This window comes from Microcebus murinus, chromosome 4 (assembly GCF_040939455.1).
Source record: "Microcebus murinus isolate Inina chromosome 4, M.murinus_Inina_mat1.0, whole genome shotgun sequence".
Classification (NCBI taxonomy): Eukaryota; Metazoa; Chordata; class Mammalia; order Primates; family Cheirogaleidae; genus Microcebus; species Microcebus murinus.
In genome coordinates this window covers 12,680,054-12,702,413 of record NC_134107.1, presented here as the reverse complement: position 1 = coordinate 12,702,413, position 22,360 = coordinate 12,680,054, and the positions used below count along the sequence as shown (strand labels likewise).

The 22,360-nt window shown below is 59.5% G+C and overlaps 2 protein-coding genes across 12 annotated transcripts; one reads left to right on the top strand and one right to left on the bottom strand.

The window, feature by feature from the left end:
* Positions 1-1,475: 1,475 nt before the first annotated feature.
* Positions 1,476-4,321, top strand: KCNK7 (potassium two pore domain channel subfamily K member 7). The gene is made up of 3 exons (XM_012778101.3): positions 1,476-1,881; positions 3,274-3,672; positions 3,936-4,321. The coding sequence occupies exons 1-3, from the start codon at positions 1,563-1,565 to the stop codon at positions 4,139-4,141; spliced, it is 924 nt and encodes a 307-aa protein (XP_012633555.1). The 5' UTR covers positions 1,476-1,562; the 3' UTR covers positions 4,142-4,321.
* Positions 4,322-4,518: 197 nt separating this feature from the next.
* On the bottom strand, positions 4,519-20,893 carry EHBP1L1 (EH domain binding protein 1 like 1). Of its 11 annotated transcripts, none has more exons than XM_012778088.3 (21): positions 20,486-20,892; positions 17,759-17,816; positions 17,452-17,547; positions 16,773-16,826; positions 16,503-16,681; positions 16,283-16,425; positions 15,760-15,795; positions 15,603-15,671; positions 15,362-15,521; positions 14,471-15,215; positions 12,899-13,081; positions 12,263-12,420; positions 12,127-12,175; positions 11,021-11,686; positions 7,533-7,602; positions 7,359-7,414; positions 7,136-7,259; positions 6,760-6,859; positions 5,300-5,373; positions 5,104-5,218; positions 4,519-4,993 (listed from the first exon to the last, which is right to left on the bottom strand). In XM_012778088.3, exons 1-21 carry the CDS (start codon positions 20,587-20,589, stop codon positions 4,894-4,896), a joined length of 3,339 nt encoding a protein of 1,112 aa, XP_012633542.1. In that variant the 5' UTR covers positions 20,590-20,892; the 3' UTR covers positions 4,519-4,893. The 11 variants fall into 11 exon arrangements, with proteins under 11 accessions (XP_012633542.1, XP_012633543.1, XP_012633540.1 ...); XM_012778089.3 differs by having other exon boundaries at positions 12,899-13,075; XM_012778086.3 differs by having other exon boundaries at positions 12,899-15,215; positions 20,486-20,893.
* Positions 20,894-22,360: the final 1,467 nt, after the last annotated feature.

Genomic DNA, 22,360 nt, shown 5'->3' with positions numbered 1-22,360 from the left:
CCTGTCATCTTTCTTGGAGGTAATCAGGAAACCCAACTTATTATGTGACCCTAGTATCCTCAGGGCCCGTGCCTCCCACACATTGGGCAGTTGGCCTGGGCCTAGGCCGGGTTACCTTGCACTGCACCCTTCTCCTGGGACCAAGTCCATCGACCTTGGTCAATCATTTAAGCCCCTCCTCAGGCTACCCTACACATGCACACGCTGGCCTCGCCCTCCTCTCCCCACCCTTGCCAGGGCTTCCCTGCTCCACATTTGCACATGCCATTCCCACCATTCAAGTGACCATTTGCCCTGATCCTCCCTGTTGCTGGGTAGTCCCTGCTTATCCTCTGGGCCCAGCTACAACATCCCCCCACCCAGGACACCTTCCCTGGCCATGCTGCCCCCACACAGGTGGCTCTCTGAGCTCAGGAGCCTACAGTCCTCTGGGTTTCCCTGGCTCTGTCTCAGAGATCCCATGGTCTGGACACATGAGAAATAAGCTCCACCCACCTCCGCATGGTGACCTACTATGGCACCTGGCACCACCAGCAATGTCCCGGACACTGCCCTGGGGGTTCTGTTGGCGAACACTTGCACACGGTGCCCTGGGGCTCAGCTCCTGAGTAGTGGTTACAGGAGTTGTAGCCCGGGCTTCCCCCTCCCCCAGCGCCCCATGGCAGCCAGACTCTGTCTGCAGTTCAGCAGGGTGGGGGGCCAGGAGGACAGGCACAAAGCTGCAGGAAGGACCACGAGTGAAGGCTGTAACGACATTTGCCCAGGATACTCTGGGCATCCTGAGTCCTCTCTTTACCTACCACCACCACTGCCACCTGATCCATCCCAAGTGCCACCAACCCCTCTCCCACTCCATTGCCCAGGCCACTGCCGTTCCATCCTGGATGCCTGCAGAAGCCCCCTTAGGTCTCCTGGGCCACACTTGTCTTCAAGGGCCTGTGTCCTTGCCCTCCCCCACGCCACCACAGCCAGCCTGCCTGTTCTTTCCGCACCCCAAGCTCATTCCCACCTTGACTGGCATCTTCTTATTCCCCAGCTGAAGCATCACCTCCTCAGAGGAGCTCTCCCAGGAAGACACGCCTCCCTCAGAAGTCTCCCATTACCCCGGTGTTTCTTTCATGGAACTTAGGACAGCATGCCATTGTCATGCTTCTTTGCTAATAGCAGAGGTTTCTGGCGTGAACACCAGGAGGGAAGGGGCCTGTGTCTCTTCCCCAGTGTTCTCAGGGCCTAGACAGCTGTTGAGTGAATGAATGGGGTCCAGGTGTCTGGGTGAGTATGACCTTGAATAAGTGTGAGGCCCTCTCCGGGCCTGGCTTCCGCCCTGTCTGCGCCCACACCGCAGCCTTCCTCAGCCGCCCCCACCGTCCCAGCTGCGGTGAGATGCAGTTGCCCCAGAACCTGACGGAGGTGCTCCAGCTCGCCTTCCTCCCCTTCACACTTGCCGGCTGTGTCCCAGCCGCCCACGCAGCACCTCTTCCCAGCCCCACCCTGTCGGCCCCTCCCAGGTGCTTGGGGTGGCGCAGCCAGCTCCCACGGCACCCCAGACTTGGGTGCACACCATGGGGGTTCTAAGGCCCTGGGCCCGATACTGGCTCCTGGTTGTGGCCCACCTGCTGGCCCTGGGGCTTGGGGCTGTGGTGCTCCAGGCACTGGAGGGGCCTCCAGCACTCAGGCTCCAGGCTCAGCTCAGGGCTGAGCTGGCTACTTTCCACGCCAAGCATGGGGCCTGCCTGGCCCCTGGAGAACTGAAGGAGCTGCTGGGTGCTGCTCTGGCAGCCCAGGCCCACGGGGTCTCCAGCCTGGGCAACGGCTCGGAGGACAGGAACTGGGATCTGCCCTCGGCCCTGCTCTTCACTGCCAGCATCCTCACCACCACGGGTAAGGCCACCAGGCAGCCCCATCCGAGAGGGCTCCTGAGGCCATTACTCCCTGGGGTCCCTGGGGGTGCGACACCCTTCCCCTAGCCCCAAAGTGCCAGACGGAGCCAGGGCCCTTTCAGACCTGACATCACAGCTGGGGTTCCCCACACCAACACACCCCAACTGGTGCCTCCACTTCAGCTGCCAGGAGGGGTGTGGCCTTCCCAGCCGCTCCCCCAGGCACCCTTGGAGACCCAGGAGAGGTGCCCAGATCCCTGCCTGACACAAGGCAGGGACGACAGTACAGTGGGATGGACTCTTGGATGGAGGGAAACAGAAGGAACCTGGGAAGCACAGACCACGACCACAGACTCAGGAGGGGAGTGAGGGAAGGCTTCTCAGCTAGGAAGTCCTGAGGACATGCTAGCAAGGACAGGAGAGCACAGACATGAGGGATGAAGGAATTCCTGGCAGAAGAACAGCAAGTGCATAGGTCCAGAGACATAGAGCAAGGGGGCCACAGCCCTGGTTTTTTTGTTTTATCCTGCCAAGTACCTAAATATTTCTTGAATTGAATTCTGTATTTCCAACTTCTTTTGGAAAATCAGGAAATCTATTCACACTGAGCCAGATCTCCCAAGGCAACACGCTGGCTGCAGCGGAGAGGAGGGGGCCTGCCCCTTTGGGCGGAGCACATGCTCTCTGGTCCACCCCAGTCCTCACCATTCCCTCCTGTCTCACATCTGCCTCCTGTAGCCATTTCAGTGTGCAGCCCCCGGACTAGCTGACCCTGCTCTCCAGCACACCCTGAGGGCCCGCCTCGCCCCACCCTGCACGGGCACTGCTGGCCTCACACGCCCTCTCCTGTGTGCTGCCTCCGTGCGGCTCTTCACGTCAAACGTCAAGACTGATTTTCCTGCCTGCCTCCCCCACCCAAGGGCAGGGCCTGGGCAGGCTCAGATTCCAGTACGAGGCCTGGCACACAGGACGATGCGATACACATTTGGGGAGTGGAAGAGCAGGTGACATTGCACTGGCTGTGAATTTGGAAATATTTGCAAGTACTTAGAAAAGCAGAGCTGAGGAATCCCTCAGAGAACTGGGGTCTTTCTCTCTAAGGCAGAACAGCAGTATTCAGAATTGTCCCAGCTGCAAAAGGCCTGAGGGACTGTCTTCTTTAATCCTTTCATTTTCCAGAAAAGAAAAGAGTGGCCCAGAGAGGTTAAGGGACTTTCCCAGGATCCCCAGTAAAGGAAGAGGAGAGTCAGACAGAATACAGGCCCGAACAGTTCAGGCAATTTTAACCACCAGGGAGCAGCAGCCTTCTGCAGGAGGTGATGTTGGGGGACGTGAGGATCCCAACAGGCAACCCATGCAAGAGCTCATTGCCCACTGTCTCTTTCTTCTCCAGGTTATGGCTACATGGCCCCACTATCAGCAGGCGGAAAGGCCTTCTGTGTGGTTTATGCAGCCCTGGGGCTGCCAGCCTCCCTAACACTTGTGGCTACCTTGCGCCACTGCCTGCTGCCTGTGCTTAGCCGCCCGGGTGCCTGGGTAGCGGCGCACTGGCAGCTGGCACCAAACAGGATTGTATTGCTGCAGGCAGCTGGACTGGGCCTGCTGGTGGCCAGCATCTTTGTGTTGCTGCCAGCACTGGTGCTATGGGGTCTGCAGGGAGACTGCAGCCTGCTGGAGGCCATCTACTTCTGCTTCAGCTCACTCAGCACCATCGGCCTGGGGGACTTGCTGCCCAGCCATGGCCATGGCCTGCATCCAGTAATTTACCACCTTGGCCAGCTCGCACTTCTTGGTGAGTTTGGCTGCCCAAGCCTGTTGGGGAGGAGGGAAGAGGGGCCTGGACCTAGGACTCCCATCACCCACTGGGGGACTGAGTCTCACAGGTGGAGGGACCCTGCCGGAGGGCATGGTATGGGACTTGTAGTCCAAAGAGACCTGATGGCAGGCTTAAGAGAGGTGTGAGTGGCACCAGGTGCCAAGGTGAGAGACCAGGCTGGGAGGTGGGGGAGCATCGTCAGCACCCCAAGAGCTGCCCGACCAACCTCTCTTCCCTAGGTTACTTGCTCCTAGGCCTCCTGGCCATGCTGCTAGCCGTGGAGACCTTCGTGGAGCTACCACAAGTCCGTGCCATCGTGAAGTTCTTCGAGTGCAGTGGCCCTTTGACAGCTGAGGACCAAGGTGGCATTCTAGTCCAGGATGAACTGGCTCTGAGCACCCTGCCACCCACAGCCCCAGCCTCAGAACAGGCCCCAGCTTGCTGACAGGTGTCAGGTGACCAAGTCCAGCTGCTTTAAGGTGGAGGAGCAGGAAGGAAACAGCCAGGAGCAGTTGGGGAAGAATCTGGAGATAGGGGTGGAGTGGATGTGAAGACCTCAGGGAATCATGTGTTAATTTAAACAAAAATAAAATGGGCAAGAACTTCAACTGTGTTTTCATGTCTTCGTTCGAATATGGCTTCTCTACAGCCATTGGCCATCATTTTTGGAAGGCCAGGTCCAGCCTCAGCTCTTCTGGGAACCTCAAAACCAGCACAGCCCCGCTAAGGATCGCTAAGGATCGCCGAGCCAACCTTCCTGGCCTAAGCCCCACAGTCTTCTGTCCATTGAGGTTCCAGGTTGTGCAGAGAAAGGGCTGGCTCTAGTGTACCCTTGTCTAACTTTATTGCGTGTCAAAACAGGACGGGGAGGGCGGGGACGGCGGTCCCCGGGCCGTCCTTCTCCACAGGACTCGCCGGCCAGGGCCCTGCCGTCGGGGAGGGGCTCCACGCGGCGCTCCCGGGACCCCCAACCCTCCGCGGACACGCGGACACGCGCACACGCCTACAGGCAAATAAATACGGCGCAGCCGCCCAGCCGCTCCCGTCCCTCGGGCCACCAGCCCCGGGAAGGGGCGCCCCCTGGCGGCCGTGCACACCGTCGGTGGGGCCGGTCCTCCGCGGCGCAGGCCGGGCGGCGAGCGAGGCTGCGGTCCGAGCCGGTGGGGAGCGGCGAAGGCCTCCGTGGCCGGCGCGGCCTCAGCTCAGCGTGCAGCGTTCGCGCCGGCTCAGCTGCCGGCTCAGCTTGCGGCGCCGCTGCTCCAGGCCGCGCTCCAGGCGCTCGTCCTCCTCCAGGGCGCTGGGAGGAACGGGTTCGGGTTCGAGTCAGCCTCAGAGGGTCCAGCTCCGGGCCACACCCAGCACCCTTGGGAGCCCGCCCCAGCGCCCTGCGCCGTCCGCCCCACTCACATCCGCTCCTTGTGGTCCAGATCCCGGACCAGCTCATCGCGCTGGTTCACCAGTGACACCAGCTCCTCCAGCAGGAGCTGCTCTCGGTGCTGCTGCGCGGCCGTTTTCTGCCAGTCTGAGGGCGGAGGCGGCTGAGGGTCAGGACGTGCTGGCCCCAGCTCTGTCCTGCCTCCCGACCCCTGGCCCCGTTTCCCACCTTCGATGGCCAGCATGGCCCGCAGCTCTCGGCTCAGCAGCTCGAACCTCCGCTCCAGGTCCTGCTCCTCGATGCTGGGAGGTGGAGGCGCCAGGTCAGGGAGACGGGGACAAGGAGAGAGTGCCCAGAAAGGGCTCTGGCCACTCCCTGGTCCCATCCCACCTCCCCATCAGTTCCCATGGACAGCAGGGCTCTCTGCAGAGCTATATTCCAGTCCCCGGGCGGAATGTTCCAAATGTTCTCCAATTGCTGGATGTTTATGTTGTCTCCCTCAATCCACCTTTTTTTTTTTTTTTTTTGAGACCTAGTCTCCAGGGAGCCGCCTGCTCAGCCTGCTGAGTAGGAGTAGTCCCTGCCACAACGCCCAGCTAATTTTTCTATTTTTAGTAGAAACAGGGTCTTGCTCTTGCTCAGGCTGGCCTTGAACTCCTGAGCTCAAGTCATCTTCCCACCTCAGCCTCCCATAGTGCTAGGATTACAGGCATAAGCCACCATGCCCGGCCCTGACCCCTTTTAAAAGTAAGAACCCAGGGCTGGTCAGATGGTAGTGAGTTATCAAAATTTATTAACATTAGTGTCACTAAAGTTGGCATATAACACCCTCCATTGCTCTAGTACTCTGGGAGGCTGACTCGGGCGGATGGCTGAAGGTCAGGAGTTCGAAACCAGCCTGCCCAAGAGCAAGACCCATCTCTACTAAAAATAGAAAGAAAATAATTGGCCAACTAAAAATATATATAGAAAAAATTAGCTGGGCATGGTGGTGCATGCCTGTAGTCCTAAATACTTGGGAGGCTGAGGCAGGAGGATCACTTGAGCCCAGGAGTTTGAGGTTGCTGTGAGCTAGGCTGATACCACGGCACTCTAGCCCAGACAACAGAGTGAGACTCTGACAAAAAAAAAAGAAAGAAAGAAAGAAAGAAAGAAAAAACAACACCCTATTGCTGAATTTGACTGGCTTTAAAAAAAAGAAAAGAAAAAAAGAATCCAGAAGGATTATTTGGATGAACATTACTCATAAACAGGAAGTATTAGACCAAAATTATTCTGAAAAATAAACCCAAATGCAAAAGGGAGCCAAAGCCTCTCCCACACGGATGGTAAAGGTGATGACCTCAGAAAGTTGCTTCTGACCCCACTGGGCCCCAGCTCACCTCTCTCCAGCCTTCACTTTTCCTTACCTTAAAGGAACAGGGTCAAACTGCGGGACGCAACTCTGACCTTCCTGGGACACATTTTGCTCTGGGCCTTGGTTTTCTCATTAATAAAAATAGTAACAATTTGGGAAGTTTACACTTTACACAGCAAAGTGGATAGGACCAAAAATGAATAACATGACTGAGCATTAATTTTTCAAAAACATCCTTGTAGAAAAGAGAAAGCAATGAATAACTCTAAGCAAATTAGCTAAGGTTCCCTCTGCTCCCCAGCCCCGGGCCAGCTGGGAGGGCCGCACTCACAGCAACTGCAGCTGGTCCTGCCTCCGGATGAGAGCATTCTTCTTGTTGACCAGGGTGAACCACTCCTGGATCAGCACCTCCTCCTGCAGCTTGTTGGCACCTGAATCGGGCAGGGACAGTCACCAGGGCCACTTCCTGACCCACTGTCAGAGCAGGGCAGCTGGGGTTGAGGCAGGACGCTTGCTCTCTGGTGACATCCTAGAAGCCAGAGCAGTGTGCCCCAAGCTGTTTCGAGGCCTCGGCATGCCCAGCTGTAGCAATGGGAGCGCTGACCCCAGCCGTGCCTCCTCCCAGCTCCTCCCAAGGTCAGGAAGAGCTTCGGGGCCAGGCAGACCTAGGGGTACTTGTTGGGGAGTGGGCACCATGCCTGCCCCACCTGACTCCATGAGGCTCCTCAGCTGTGTCTCCACCTCAGCCGCACGCCCGTCTATCTGCCTCTGCTCCTGTTCCAGGGCCTGCAGCTCTGCACACACGTACTGACTTGTGTCCTGGAACCGTTGCTGGGGGCAGAAAGACGGGTAGGGGACAGGGTGGACTCAATGCAAACCCTGCCTAGGAAGTGCCCACCCATCAGCTCTACCCCACCCAGCCCTGCTTACCAGCCCAGCCTCCTCCCCTGGGCTTGGGGGTGGCTCCTCCGATGGGGGACTCCCACCTGCAGACAGAGACCTAGCTAAGACACCCCCAGCTGACACCTGTTCCCAAGAAGTCCCCAGTCTCAGGATTTGTGAGCAGCCTGAGCTGAGCTGGTCACCACCCCCATTACTACTCACCAGGGGTCTGTTGAGAGGCTGTGGATGTGGGTGGGCCAGGAGCAGGCCCGGGGTCAGGGCCCAGACCTTCCTGTGGAAGAAGGGGCCAGTGAGGGCTGGGAGGGGTTACCTGACCGCCCCAGCCTGGGGCCTGCCAGAGCCTCTCACACGCAGACAAGGAGGGGTCCTTGACCCCAGACCCTGCCACACCAGCTGCTAATCTAGTCCTGTGTGCACAGAGCCCTGCCACACACACATCCCTCCAGGGAAAAAGCCTCCTCAAGCACAGGACACAGCCTTCACCCTCCCTGGCCCCTGGTCCTGGCCTGCCCACTTCCACTCTCTGAGCCTGTGCATCCTCCTTCCTGGGCTGATAGCTCCAGCCTCACAGGGTGTGTGGGTGGTAAAAGGCTGTGAAGGGCCCAGCTGGGGTGTCCCTTTGTCCCTCCCGTCCTTGGAGCTCGATCAACCTACTCTGACTCCTGTCACTTAGTGTTGGCATCTCCATCGTGGCCAGGGCCCCACGCCATGACACTGTATTTACCTGATACAGCCCCATCTCCAGACCCAGACCATCCTGTGTCAGCACTTCCACCTCCTGGCCAAAAGGGGGCGCCCTCCTGCCTTATCAGTTCCCACACCCAGACCCTCCTGGACTCTTGACACTCAGAACAAGACAGGCTGGCTGGACCTCCTTATTTTAGCCTGGAAGAGCAGGGCTGGCAACTTGCTGGAACCATCAGCCCTGAGGCCCCCCAACTTTAGGCACAGCCTGGCCTCCTTGACCACTCCTGCTCTGGCCACCCATCTGGGTCAAAGGACAGGGAGAACTGTTAGAGTCAGCCCACTGCCCCCTGACTTGCGCCATTCTTCGGGGCAGCCCTGGACATCCCTGGCTTGGGTGCTATCATCTCTGGCCTGGCTCGGTGGTGGCTTCCTCACCAGCCACCGCCGTACCTGCCTGCTGACCCTACCCTCAAGCCACAACGGAGAAGGTAGAGTCCTGACACCCTCACGGATGGTGTGACTTTCTCTACACCCCTTTTCAGTCCCAGCCTCACTGCCAAGGCCTGCTGACGGCTCCAGCCTCAGCGCTCCCTCCACCCTAAGCCCCTCTAGACGCCACCCTCTGGCCACAGTGACGGACTTTCAGTTCCCAAAACAGCCTCCTCAGCTTGGAGCGGGCCTCCATCTTGGGCTACCCAATACCAACTTGACCTTCACGACCCAGCTTGGCTCCACCACCTGCAGAGGCCCCTTGGGCTCCCACACTCTTTCTGCCTCCCCCCCAACTCTCATGCCTCCTGAAGGCTCGCCTGGTCGCTGGACTGGGCGGAGGCTCCCCTGTAACTGCCCCCACCACAGGTCCAACCCCCCGCCCACTGCCCCATCAGGGCTGTTGGTTATGAGATAACTGTTCAGATAGGGATGGGCCCCGAAAACGCACTCAGAGTGCACTAATTAATAATAACAGCTAATATCTACTGTTAGTAGTTTCTGCGTCAGGCACTGGAAAGCGCTTTATGTGTATTGGCTCACGTAGCTCTCCCGACCGCCCTGTGATTACTGCCCTACTTTTACAGATGAGGAACCCAGGGTCAGAGACAAGGCTCATACAGGGTCTGCTCTAAGCCCAGGGTTGTCTAACCCAAGAGCTTGTTCCCCAGCATGGTCACCAATGTGCTCAGTGCCACTGGGCCAGTCACATCCATTGGGCCTCTGTTTGTGTCCTTGTATATAAAATGGAGAGAAATCCCAACCCTGGCCACACTTGGTGGCTCATGCCTGTAATCCCAGCACTTTGGGAGTCCAAGGTGGGAGGAATACTTGAGACCAAGAGTTTAAGACCAGCCTGAGGGATACTGCATGACCCTGTCTCTACAAAAGATAGAAAAATTAGCTGGGTATGGTGGCCTGAGCCACTGCTTTCAGGTACTCGGGAGGCTAGTGTCACTCTAGAGTGCCATGGAGTCAGCCTAGCTCACAGCAACCTCAAACTCCTGGGCTCAAGCAATCCTCCTCCCTCAGCCTCCCAAGTAGCTGGGACTACAGGCATGTGCCACCATGCCTGGCTAATTTTTTATCGATGTATATATTTTTTAGTTGTCCAGCTAATTTCTTTCTTTTTTTTTTTTTCAGTAGAGATGGGATCTCACTCTTGTTCAGGCTGGTCTCAAACTCCTGATCTTGAGCAATCCTCCCGCCTCGGCCTCCCAGAGTCCTAGGATTACAGGCATGAGCCACCACGCCCGGCCCACATTTTTTTTTTTTTTTGAGACAGAGTCCCACTTTGTTGTCCAGGCTAGAGTGAGTGCCATGGCGTCACAGCAACCTCACAGCAACCTCAATCTCCTGGGCTCGAGCGATCCTTCTGCCTCAGCCTCCCGAGTAGCTGGGACTACAGGCATGCGCCACCATGCCCGGCTAATTTTTTAAATATATATCAGTTGGCCAATTAATTTCTTTCTATTTGTAGTAGAGACGGGGTCTCGCTCTTGCTCAGGCTGGTTTTGAACTCCTGACCTTGAGCAATCCGCCCGCCTCGGCCTCCCGCGCCCGGCCAGGCCCACATTTTTGTTTGTGTGGTTCCCTCAACTTGAGAACCTCTCCCCTCTCCCCCATTATTTACCCGGGAAGAATGTGGCCATGTTATCAACCTAGCTCAAAAGGTAGCTGCTTTTGAGAAAGCCTTTCCCAATGTAGTCCCTCCTTTCCCTCAAATTCAGGGTCACCCCTGGGCAGCTGAAGGCTTGGAGAGGTCTGGCAGAGTTGGCCCTGCTGTTGTAGAGAGGCGGGTGGTGCAGTGCGCAACACCCTCCCCTCCCCCCCCACTTCAGTGGCCGTGAGTCCTCGAGTAAATCCCTGCTCTTTGTAGGACCGTCTCCCCCGCAGCACAATGTTGGGATACTCTGGGAGACTGACCTGAGACCTCCAGGGGCTGGAATGGGGACATACCCCCTCAGGATCTCCCACCTCCAACCTCCCCTTATAAGAAAGAGGAAACTGTTCTCCCAAGTCAGAGAATCTTGGGGTTGGGAGGCCCTGGAAAGTCCCCTTGAGCATAGAAACCCTGTTCCCAGCTTACGGGGCAGGGCAGCTGCTGGCTGACACTGAACCACTGGCAGAAAAAACAAATGCCCAAACCCACTTGACAATCCACAAAGTGTGGGGCTGATGGTGACAACATGGAGCCTCCGGGAACTTCCTGTTGCAGCCCCCATTCCCCTGAGTGCCAAGCACTAACACCCACTAGCACATGTCCCAGGCCGGCAGCAGTCCGGGACCCTAACCCCCACAGCTATGGGCCTGGCGGGCATCGGCTAGAATATGAGTATGTCCCCTAACAGGGCCCTCACTACCACACCAGAGAACAGCACCAGGGTCCCTCTGATCAGAAAGCGCCATCGGCGTCCAGCTGGGTCCCGGGCTCTGAAGCCGACACCAGGGCCTCAGGGCTCGCCCTTTCTCTGCGGCGGGGCGGGGAGGAGCCGCGGGGGTAGGACACTCACCGCAGCTCCCGCGGCTCCCGCGTCCGGGTCGTCCACGGAGAAGGAGCTGCTGTTCCGCAGCCGCGAGCGCCGCTTCTTCAGCAGGTCGGCGTCGCGCACGTGGGAGAAGGAGCCGTGCGCGCGCGGCGGGGGCACCGGCCCGGCCTCCCCGTTGACCGAAGATCGCCTCAGCCTCACGCCGCCCCCCGCGCCCGGCGCCCCCGCCCCGTTCACCAGGCCCTCGGCCGGGAGCACCGGCGCCCGAGCTCCAGGGCCGTCGGCCGGGGCCTCGGCGGAGCGCCCTTCGCGTGCGGCCTCGGCCCCGCTGTCTTTGGAGGCTCGGCCCACGTCCACGCCCCTGGAGGCCGCCTCCGGGGCCGCCCCGTCCGCGCGGTTCGCAGCCTCCTGGGGCTCCTTGGGCGCGTCGGCCCCGTGCTCGCGCAGCCGCTGCGCCAGGCCGCCGGCGTCCAGGTCGTCGGGCGGGCTGGGCTGGGCGCTGCCCACGCGGTAGGTGCCGGCGCCGCCGCCGCCCTCCAGCTGCACCAGCTGCAGCTCCTGCCCGGTGCAGAAGGCGCGGATCTGGCACAGGTACGTCATGACGATGAGCTTGTCGGGCACAGACAGCAGCACCATGTCCGCCGGCTCCAGCAGCCGCGACACACCCAAAGCCGCGAAGCCATCGAAGGCCTAGGAAGGGTGCGCTCGGGGTCAGCTGTGGCCACGGCCCGCGCTACCCAGCAACGCTGCGGCCCCGCCCCGGCCAGCTGCGGGGGTCTGGGCGACAGCGACGTGCACGCCAGGGTTTGCCTAGCAACTCATTCACCCTCCTACCAGGGAAATCTAGCAAGAGGGCCCGCCCTGTCGTTGCTTAGCAACTGCACAGCGTCCACCCCCTGTTACCAAAGGGTGGTTTTGGAAAAACCATCTGGGGAGGGGAAAAGGCCTTAAAAAACAAAACAAAACTAAGGAAAACAAACAATTTAATAACCAAAAGGCTAAAAAGTGGCATAACTTCCAAAAGCCATGGCTAGACCCATGCAACCCACAGATTCCCCAAATCTCAGACCTAAATAAAGCCTGTCTCTAGACCCTGTTTCCCTCCAGATGTGGCTCCCTCCCCATCTCACCTGCTTGTTGTTCTGCTTGATGTTGAGTGGGTCAAGGGAGGCATAGTCACTGCAGAGAAAGTGGTGTCAGAGGCTGGGTCCACACTACCCTCCCTGAAGGCTTCCCCATTCATTCCCACTCCTTCTAGCAGCTCACATCTTGTCTGGGTAGAATCTGTGCAAGATGGCACAGAAGGCCAAGCCGTTCCGCCAGGATGTGGTGAAGTTTGTGATGCGGACTCCACGGTAGCCTGCAGTGACTTCCTGGCACCACTCCAGCAGGGACTGGCTGGAGCTGACCGGGGCAGGTGGTGCCTGGAGACATTGGAGTGGGCTTAGGGAAGGGGTACATGGGCCCTGTGCCCTCTGCCCCTTGGGAAAGCTCGGGCCTAGCATAAAACAGCCTCAACTCTGAGTTTGCAGGGGTCAACAGAGACCACTGGCTAGCTAGAGCCTTGGGACCAGGCAAAAGGGTTTCCAGCTCCAGGATTATCTGCCAAGGTCACCTACAAGGTCAGTGGCCCCCAGGCAAGATTAGAGGTCACCAGCAGCCACACCTCAAGGTCAGCCCAGAAAATCAGCTTGGGGTATCCAGCTCCATGCAGCCCAGGGTAGATGGGGTGGGAGAGCCAGGGCATCCTGAGAGAGGGAGGGATGAGGGGGCTCCTTCAAACTGAGCCCCCCAGCCCACCCCATCCTAGTCAACCAGGTGGGTCCATGCAGAGCCGCCGTTTGCTCAGCTCCAGGTTAGTGGGAAGCAGCAGACTGGGCCCTCAGCGGCCCCCATCCCTACCTGGCTGCCCGGCAGCCTCCTGTCCTCTTCAGGCTCCTCTGGGGAAGAGGCCCCCGAGGGCCTGGGCACCCCAGCCCCTGCCCCACCGGCCACCTGCTCTTCAATCAGGCTGGCCTCTGGGAGGCTTTCCTCAGCTTCTTTCCCCTTCTCGTTTCCCAAGACCCCAGCCTCTGCTTCCTGGGCCTCAAAAACACCAGATTCGTTCTCTGGAGGCCCTAAAACCTCCATCTGTGCTTCCTGGGCCTCCCAATCCCCAGATTTGACCTCTGACACCCCCAAAACTCCAGCTTCTGCCTCCTGGACCCTTAAAACTTTAGTCTCTGGCTTTCGTACTCCTGAAATCTCTGCCTCTGCTTCCTGGGACCCCAAAACTCTTGGGTTACTGACTGGGGCCCTTAAAGCCTCATATTTGAGAGCCCTCCAGACTCCAGTCTCCGCTTCCTGGACCCCAGAAGTCTTAGCTTCTGTCTCCTCACCCTGTGAAACCATAGTTTCTGTCTGTCGGGTTGTCAGTGCCTCAGTGCCTGCCATTCCAGCCTCTATGTCTGAGACCCCTGAATCCCCCATCTCTGTCTTTTGGGCCCCCAATATCTCAGATTCTGTCCCTGGGATCCCTGAATCCCCAGATGCTACTGCCTGGGTCCCCAATATCTCTGCTTCTGCTGTCCCAATCTCTATCACTGGAACCTCTGAACATTCTATCTCTGTTTTCTGGGCCCCCAATATCTCAGACTCTGTCTCAGCTTTTATCCCTGAAACCTGTGAATCCCCAGTTGTCATCTCCTGGGTCCCCAATATCTCAGCTTCTGCTGTCCCAGCCTCTGTCCCTGGAACCCCAGAACCCCCTACCTCTGTCTCCTGGGTCCCTGCTACCTCAGCTTCTATCCCTGGGAGCCCTGAGGCTCCAGCTGTTATCTCCTGGGCCTCCAATATCTTCTGGGCTTCTGCTATTCCAGCCTTTGTCCCTGGAACCCCAGAACCCCCTACTTCTGTCTCCTGGGTCCCTGCTACCTCAGTTTCTATCCTTGGGAGCCCTGAACTCTCAGCTGCTTTCTCTTGGGTCCTCAATATTTCAGCCTCTGTCCCCTCAGCCTCTGTCTCTGGTATCCTGGAACCTCCCACCTCTGTCTCCAGGGCCCCCAATATCTCAGATTCTATCTTATTTTCTATTCTCAGTAACCCTGAACCCCCAGATATTTCCTGCATCCCTAATACCTCAATCTCTGTTATCCTAGTTCTTGTCTCCAGAACACCTGAACCCTGAGCCTCTGTTTCTTGGGTCCCCAGTACTTCAGACTCTGCTGTCCCAGCAGCCCCTGACTCCAGGACCCCTGATCTTGCTGCCTCTCTCTCCTGGGCCCCCAGTTTCTCAGCTTCTAATGTCCCAGTGCCTAGCTCTGGGAAGCCTGAGCCCCCCATTTCTCCCTCCCGGGTCTGCGATACCTCCAACTCTGCCACCTCAGTCTCTGTTCCCAGGACCCTTGCCTCCCCAGCTTCTGCCTCCCAGAGCCCCAGGTCCCTAGACATTGCCCCCTGGTCAGCTGATGACCGGGCCCCCTGACACCTGCTCACCTGGGGCCTGGTGCTTGTTGCTCCAACAGAGGGGCCCTGCTCCAGGCCTGTGCCCCCAACACCAGGGGCTCCACCCCTCACCTCTGCACCCTCTCTCTCCTGACCTGTAGCAGCCCTGGCCCCCTTGAGGTCACTGAGATGCTCAGAGTGCCCTGCAGGCTCTGCTGGGGGTGGGCTCAGGCCTGTGGGAGCCTCATCCCTGGTCCTGACTCCCATCCCCCCCTGAGAGCCCCTGGGAGGAGCCTCAGGAGTCCCCCTGAATCTTGACTCAGGCATTGCCCCTGTAGCCTCTGGTCCCTTGGTGTCCACATGCCTCACTTTTGACCTCTGCTCAGCATCTACTTGACAAACTTCTGAACTCTCTTCAGCCTGCCCCACTCTGACCCCTGGCCTCTTAGTGTTCACCTCTCCAACTCCTGACCTGCACTCAGTGTCCACCCCACTGGCCTCTGCCCTGTCCCCAGTGGCCCCCTCTTCAACCCTGGGTTTCTGCCCTCCCAAAGAGTCTCTGGAGCTTTCATCCTCAATGCCTGGGCCCAGCCTAACTCTGTGGGCCTCCATCCCTTCCTGAATGTTTTCCAGAGCCTGGGTCTCCCTGGCAGAACCCATTCCTGCTGGGGAAGCCCCTGAGGCTTCAGGGACTTCATCCTCCCCTTGGGAGACTGGGGGCCGGGGGGTGTCAGAGCCTTTCTGGAGCCGAGGAGCCGGGGCGGGGGCCATGTCCTGGCCTGGCTGCCTGGAAGACCTGAGGAGAGAGCAGAAGGGAGTGTTGGGGGGCTCCCCCAACTCTCGGTTCCACCGCCCCCTTCAGACTGCTGGGGCACTGGAGAGGCAGGTTGGTGGGGGAAGTGCAGCTCCTAACAGTGGGGGGGGGCTTGTCCCAAAGCTCACCTCATCTCTGGTGGGGTTCCCGGGGGCCTTGGGCCCTCAGGCCCCACCTGGCCCCCTGCTACTGTAGCTGGTTCTGACCCCTGGCCCCGGGAGGCCCTGGCCGGGGGCACAGGGGCACTCACAGGGGCTGGGCTGGTATCCTCGGCACTAGGACTGGCAGCTGGGGGGGAAGGAAGGGAGGGCTACTGAGGCCTGGGCTCCAGGGGTCCAGTCCACACCCCAATCACAGTCCGGGCCTCACCTGCCTGCCGGGATCGGACTCGGCTCTCCTCCTCCTCCTCACAAAGTGTCTTCAGCTCCCTAGAGGGGGCTGGAGTTGGGGGGTGAAAGAGCAGAGTCAGCCCAGGCAGGGCCCTGCAGCTCTGACCCCCTCCCGCCAGAGAGAGTGCAGGGCCTACCTGGGAAACGCCCCGGCCTCAGGGCACCGCCCCTGCCTTCGAGAAGAGACAGGCCCACAGATGCAGACAGAAGAGAGAGAGAGAACCATAACAGTGGACAGAGAAAAAAGCCTCACCAAGCAGAAGGGAGGGATGAGGAAGCCCAGAGCTGACCCAGGACGGGGTGGGGAGGGGTGGGGAGATTGGCCTGCAGCTCTCTCCGGGCTCTGACCCAGCCGTGCCAGGTAAGGCACAGGCCTGGGCAGGCACCACCCAGGGGTGAGGAGAGGGCCAGGGGTATGGGGAGGCATTGGGAACCCATCCTGCAGGACTCAGCTAAGGCCCAAGGCCAACACAGGATGAGGGACCCAGCTGGGACAAGCAGGGCTTCTGGGCAGGCTGGGACTGCCTGGGCAGTAATGAGCTCCATCACTGGTGGGCACAAACTGGCCCTGCCCCAGCACAGCAAGTGGCTCATGGCCCGGGTACGCCCCATCTTCCCCAGGTCTTGGCAATCTCCATCCACAGCAGGCTGTGAGCTCACCTGGCTGGGGCACTCGAGCCCGGGCCTCAGGGGCCCCTGGGCCATTAGCCTCATCCTCGTCACTCTCAGCAAAGTCGTCCAAGTTGCCCACATCACTAGGCTTCACGCTCATGAGGCTTGCAAGACTCTGCATGTCATCGTCCCTGGAGTCAGATGTCAGAGATGAGGGCTGGGGTCAGAGGCCTCAGGCCAGGGCCAAGGAGGGCAGGCGGGCACTCACGTAGCACGGCCCTCCCGCAGCAGCACCCCTGAGAGAGTGAGGCTCAGCTCGGCGTGCACCACCTTCACCGACTTGGGCTTCAGCCGCAGCCGCAGCGGAACATGGGCAGGCACGGGCCCCGCGTGGCGGGCCAGGTCCACCTCAGCCGTGGCCAGCACCTTCCTCTGCCCCTTGGACTCCTGTGGGTTGGGGCAGGGATCAGGGGAAGGGGCATCAGTGCTGCCTCAGGGTCCCCAAGATCCCAGATCTCAGCCCACCTTGGCTACTCACATTCTCAATAATAAACGTCCACTCTTTGGCCTCATACTGGTCCACGTGTGGATCCTGGGAAGAGGGGACATCAGTGAGTTCAAGGCTGCTGGGGGACACTGGCTCAGGAGGGGCTTGATAGGGGCCTTCACACATGCTCTTCCCTCCTCCTGGGAGGCAGCCAGCACCTGACCCCAGCTGTCTCTCATCTGCATGTGTTGGCTAAACGCTGCCTCTTCCAAGGAGACCTCCAGACCACTCAAGTTGTGTATGCCCCCCAATTCTTTTTTTTTTTTTTGAGACAGAGTCTTGCTTTGTCACCCTGGGTAGAGTACAGTGGCGTCATCATAGCTCACTGCAACCTCAAACTCCTGGGCTCAAGTTATCCTCCTGCCTCAGCCTCCTGAGTAGCTGGGACTACAGGCTCAAGCACCCTAATTTTTCTATTTTTAGTAGATATGGGGTCTCGCTCTTGCTCAGGTTGGTCTTGAACTCCTGAGCTCAAGTGATCCTCCGCCTGGGCCTCTCAGAGAGCTAGGATTACAGGCGTGAGCCACCATGTCTGGCCGCCTCCCTAATTCTTGTTCTTACTCCTCTGTTCTTTCCTGTTTGGATGAATAACCTGCCAAGGGACCCCGTGGCCGCCCAGGGTTGCAATTGCTTACCCATTCCCATCTACACTGGAGGGCTAGAGACTCACCCTGTAGAGGGTCACAGAGATGTCCACATTCTCAGGAACCATCCACACCACGGTGCCCCGGTATGGGTTCTCGATGCCTGGCTGCCAGCTGTGAGCCTACAAAGGGCAGTCTGAGTCCTCCCCCAGTCTTAACTCTCCCCCCATGCCCTCATCTCCCACCTTGATCCCATCTTCCTCTCCCCTCCATGAACTCTCATCTGAACCTGAACCTGGCTCCACTCCCCTACCAGCCCCCACCAGCCTTCCCCACATCCCCCCCAGCATTGGCCCCATCCCCAGCCGGGACCACAGTTGCCATTCTCCCCACCTTGGAGCAGATGCGTCGGTTCCGCCGGGTCCACACCACCACCAGCTTATCCGGCTGCCTGGAGTAGGGGTGGTGGGAGGAGGCTGCTCAGTCAGCCTCTAGCCCACCCAGCTTCCTTATCTCCTCCTCATCCTCCCCCTTGCTCCCTCAGGGTCTTCCTTCTGCCCACGTCCCCTTCCCCCCAGAAGAGGGCCTGGGCAGCCCCTTATCTGGGGCCACAGGGTGCAGGGTGGGGCTGCTGAGGCAGGGTGGGGCCGGAGCAGAAGGGCAAAGGCCCGGACAGCGTGGGCCAGCAGGAACTGTGGGGAAAGACAGCAAGGGAGACAGAGACAGGCACACACAGACACACAGACTCAGGGAAACGCAGCAAGGGCCCAGCAAGAGATGACAGACGCAGGTGAGCGGTGAGTGTGCCTGCACGCCTGCCCACACACACGCGCACACACACAGCCGGAGAGACAAAGACCAGGAATTAAAGAATTAATTCACACATATTTGTGGAGTGCCCACTATAACCCCAGCCTAGTTTTGGGGACAGAGCAAAGGAGCAAGACCCTTCTGGGGCTGAGGACAACAGAGGTTGGGGGCTGAGTGCCAGTCAAGAAGGAAAAGAAATGAACAAGCTAACTGCAGGGCGATGTGAGAGAGTCCCGGGGTCTCCTTGAGGTTGGGTGTCTGAGCAGAGGCGTGAGAGGAGGGACAGGCTGTGTGAGGATCTGGAGAAAGAGGGTTCCAGGTGGAAGGAATGGCAAGTCCAAGGGTCTGAGGCTGGGGGGTGAAGGGAGGTCAGAGGGAGGCACAGAGGGTGGGAAGTGAGGCCAGAGAGGCAGAGGGTCAGCTTGTTATTAGACGACACCCCCCAGCCTGCCATGCCCAGCCCTTTGCTGGGCCCGGGCCTGAAGGATGGTCAGCCGGCACCCCCACTTTCCTGAATCAGGGAATTGCAATCAGGGAAGGCTTCCAGGAGGTGACATCTAAGCTGAACGGCATATACCAGGGTAGACATAGGAGAGGCAAAGAGATGCAGGGATGCAAAGTGAGAGGAGTAATGGCCGTGCAGGCCCCCTCCCAGACATGGAGCCAACACGTGGCTGGGCCTAGGGGGAGAGGGCCCCTTTGGGTTAGAGTGTTCAATTGCTGCCCAGGAGTGGGGGATGGTTAAGGGGACAATCTGGCTGAGGGCAGCACAAGAGCCCTCCTTGCCTGTACCCAGTGCCATACCAGGATGCCCAGATATGCCCTGCCTAGTACCCCTCTGGAGGCCAAGCCAGGATAACTGGCTCTCCTGACACTGAGGCCCAGAGAGGCTGGGGGCCAAGCAAGGTCACACAGCTGAGCCTGGAGCCCTCTGGCCCAGAGCCAGGCTTCCTTCCCCAGCCCCAAACTGCAGGGGAAAGCCAAGCAAGGGTAGCCATGGGGCCTTCCCAGAAAGGGGAAGCGACAGGGGTGCCTGGGGAGGGCGGGGCCTGGCTGGGCAGCCTGACTCAGGCTGGGCACGCCCTCCTGAGGAGCCACGACCTGGGCAGGGGCAGCTTCCTGGCCTGGGCTCCAGGCTAAAAAGCCCAGAAGGCCCTACCCACTGCTGCCTGTGACTCAGCCACACTGACACTGCCAGCACTCTCAGCCTGCTCTCCAGGACAGTGCCCAGTGTCCCCCTAGTGTCACTCAAGATGCTGGAGCAGAAATCAGAGGCCAGAGTTCAAGTGGCAGCCCTGTGCTGTGCTATCCCTGTCAGCCCTGACCTCCCTGAGTCTCTGCTGAATGGAGTCAGTGGCCCTCAGGAGGCCCTGTGTGGACAAGACCAGGGATATGGCAGCTGCCCAAGGGACCCTGGCCTCCTCATCTCTCCCCTCCCCTTGGACCCCATGGTCCCTTCCTGCCCCAGTCCTTCCCCTGGGGAGCCTAAATTTAGCCCCGCCTGGCGGGTGAGGCCCCCACAGCTGTGCCCTAATCCAGCCAAGGGAAGCTGACACCAGCGAGCACGTATATTTAGGGTGTGACGCAGGGGCCTGGGCAGCTGCGGTGGGGGCCTGTGAACGAGGTGCCCCTGGGCCCTTTGGCAGTCGGGGCCAGGACCTGCACCCTCTCATGTATTGCCCCTCACCGTCACCTTGCCCTCGGCAGGCCCTCTCCTCCTGGACCCACAACGGTCTAGGCCCTCAGGCCCCTTTAAGCCGCTCCCCGCCTCCCTCCTCATTCCTCCCAGCACTCAGTTTCCCCTTTTAAGGACATTGTGGAGACATCTCCAGCCTCCCAGCACTCACTCTGGCTGAAGGGGCGGGGGTTGGGGGGTTCTTCTGGCTCAACCAGATGGCAGGGGAGGACGGGGCAACATCTTTGTGCTGAGCTGGGCTAAGGTCCATGGAAGCGTCTACCTCAGCCCTGGCCACCTACAGACCTCAGAACTTGCTCCCTGATCCAATGCCACCCTGAGCCGTCTCTCTGCTGAAAGACACGCAGTCTCCCTTCCCCAGTCCTGACCACGGCGGACAAAAATGTGGGTACAGATTCTCAGGCTCGGAAAGCTGCCCGCATCCCCAACTCTAGGGGTTCCACAAGTTGCAAGGGCACTTCTGAGTTTCTGTGCCTGGAACATCAGGTCCCAAGCTGGTGGGAAGCCCCTTTGGTCACGGGGCCGGGGGTGGGGGCAGGTTTCTCTCAGGCTCAAAAGGCCAGACGGGTTCCCAGCTGGTCTTGGGGAGTCCCCCAGGCCTCCCTCCCACTCACCATTTCTTGGTGCACTCCAACACCAGCTCATGGTAACAGGCCACAAACTGGAACTTGGCGGCCCGCTTGCCCACGCGCTGCAGGCGCTTCCACACCGAGGTCATGGCCCCAGCCCCGTCGTCCGCTTCTCAGGCCAAGGGCTCCCGCTGGCCCGCGACCGCTGGCCCAGTCCGGGTCCCCATGGCTTCTAGGGCTCGGATCCGCGCTGCCCGCCTCGTCCTTGCGGAGTTGACTGAGGCTCGGACCCAGGTCCGCTCTCCCTGCTGTCGCCGTAGGGGCCTGTGGAGTGGTCTGGCTGAGTCTGCGGGGTCGTCTGGTGCGCGTCGGGTGGCTGGAGCGCCAAGCAGCGAGCGAGCAGAGCGCGCCGTTTCCTGGAGCCGCACCCCCGTCGGAAGGCGGGCGGGGCTCTGGCGCGGGGCGGGGGCCGGGGCAGGAGCACGGGAGGCGGGGCGACCCGGCTTCCGGGGCCTCGAGCCGCGATGGGGCGCGGTGGGGGGAGCAGTGGTGGAGGGGGTGACGCCTGACCGCAGCGCTGAGGCGGTGTAGACACGCAGGCCGGGTGCGGAGCCCGTGGGCCTGGGGAGAGGGCAACCGACAACTTGGTGCGGCTCTTGAGAGCGCTGCTCCGGCCTCCTCCCTTCCTGCTTGCAGCCCTGGGAGATATGTACTGGTGGCCCCATCTCACAAGCTAGGAAAACAGAGACTCAGAAAGGGGAAGGGACTTGCTCAGGGTCATACTGAGAATCTGGACCAGAGCCAGCTGTCCTCAACTCTAGGGTGGCTACATCTTAACCAGAGCAGAAAGGAGCAGAGTCAGGGACAAACCTCTGTGGCCCTACTTCTAGGCAGCACTGACCCCCACTCTCTCAGAACCTGGTTTCTCCGCTGTCACGTGGGAAGATAATCCCTACCTCCCACAAGTAGCTGGAGGTTCAAATCCTGACTTCCAACCAAATGTGTGACTTTGGACAAAGCACCAACACTCCAAACCTCAGTTTCAACGTCTGCTAAATGGGAATAATCATAGTTCCACCTTTTATAATCATTGGGAAGATGCAACCTAGGTAAACATTTAGCACAGAGCCTGCTGATTTTGCCAGGTGTCATTAAATGGAATTCGTTATCATGGACGGGGGAAAAGTGTGCCTGCGCGTGTGTTTGTTTACCCTCCCTCCCGGGGAAGCCTGCCCCGGGCGTTAGCGGCTGGGTTAACACCTAGATTAGAGCCCTTATCGCCTACCCTCCCGCCCAGCATGGTAATGAACGTCTGCTGGGGTGTCAGGCCCAGTTAGAGAACTGCCCTGGGGAAACACATCGTTTTGTTCTCTCCAGCTGCTCAGCAAGGTTTGCGAATGGACCGAAGCCCGGTGCGTGATAAAATACTCGGTTTGAAGAGGACGTCAGATCTCCCAGGGGTGCCAGCTGCGTGGCATGTCCAGGAGGCAAGTGACTGTTCAGCAGGGCATGGGGATGAAATGCCTGTACGCCAAAGTATGCGACCTCGCGGCCTCTCCTCTTCGCTCCGACTCAGGAAGTTGTCGAGTGTAGTGCGTGGGGGGTCTGAGTACCCATTGTCCCCGAATGTGCAGGCTTCTGGTGGGCTTCACACCTGGGTTTGGCTCCCAGTCCCAGCGCTGTGGTCTTCGGTTTCCTCCATAAAAGGAAGCCTTTTACATACAACCGTAAAGGCCCCTCCCTGGCGCTGCGGGGCAGCTGGGCGGTCTGCATGAAACTAAGTGCGGAATCGGGGTGTCTGGGACCCCAATCACTCTTCACCGCCGCCGGCACTGTCCCCCTCCTGGGGCTTGCCTGGCCTGTAGGGAGGCGCGGGATACTGCGATCTTCACTCCCTTCTGCCTCTGCCGCTCTTTCCTC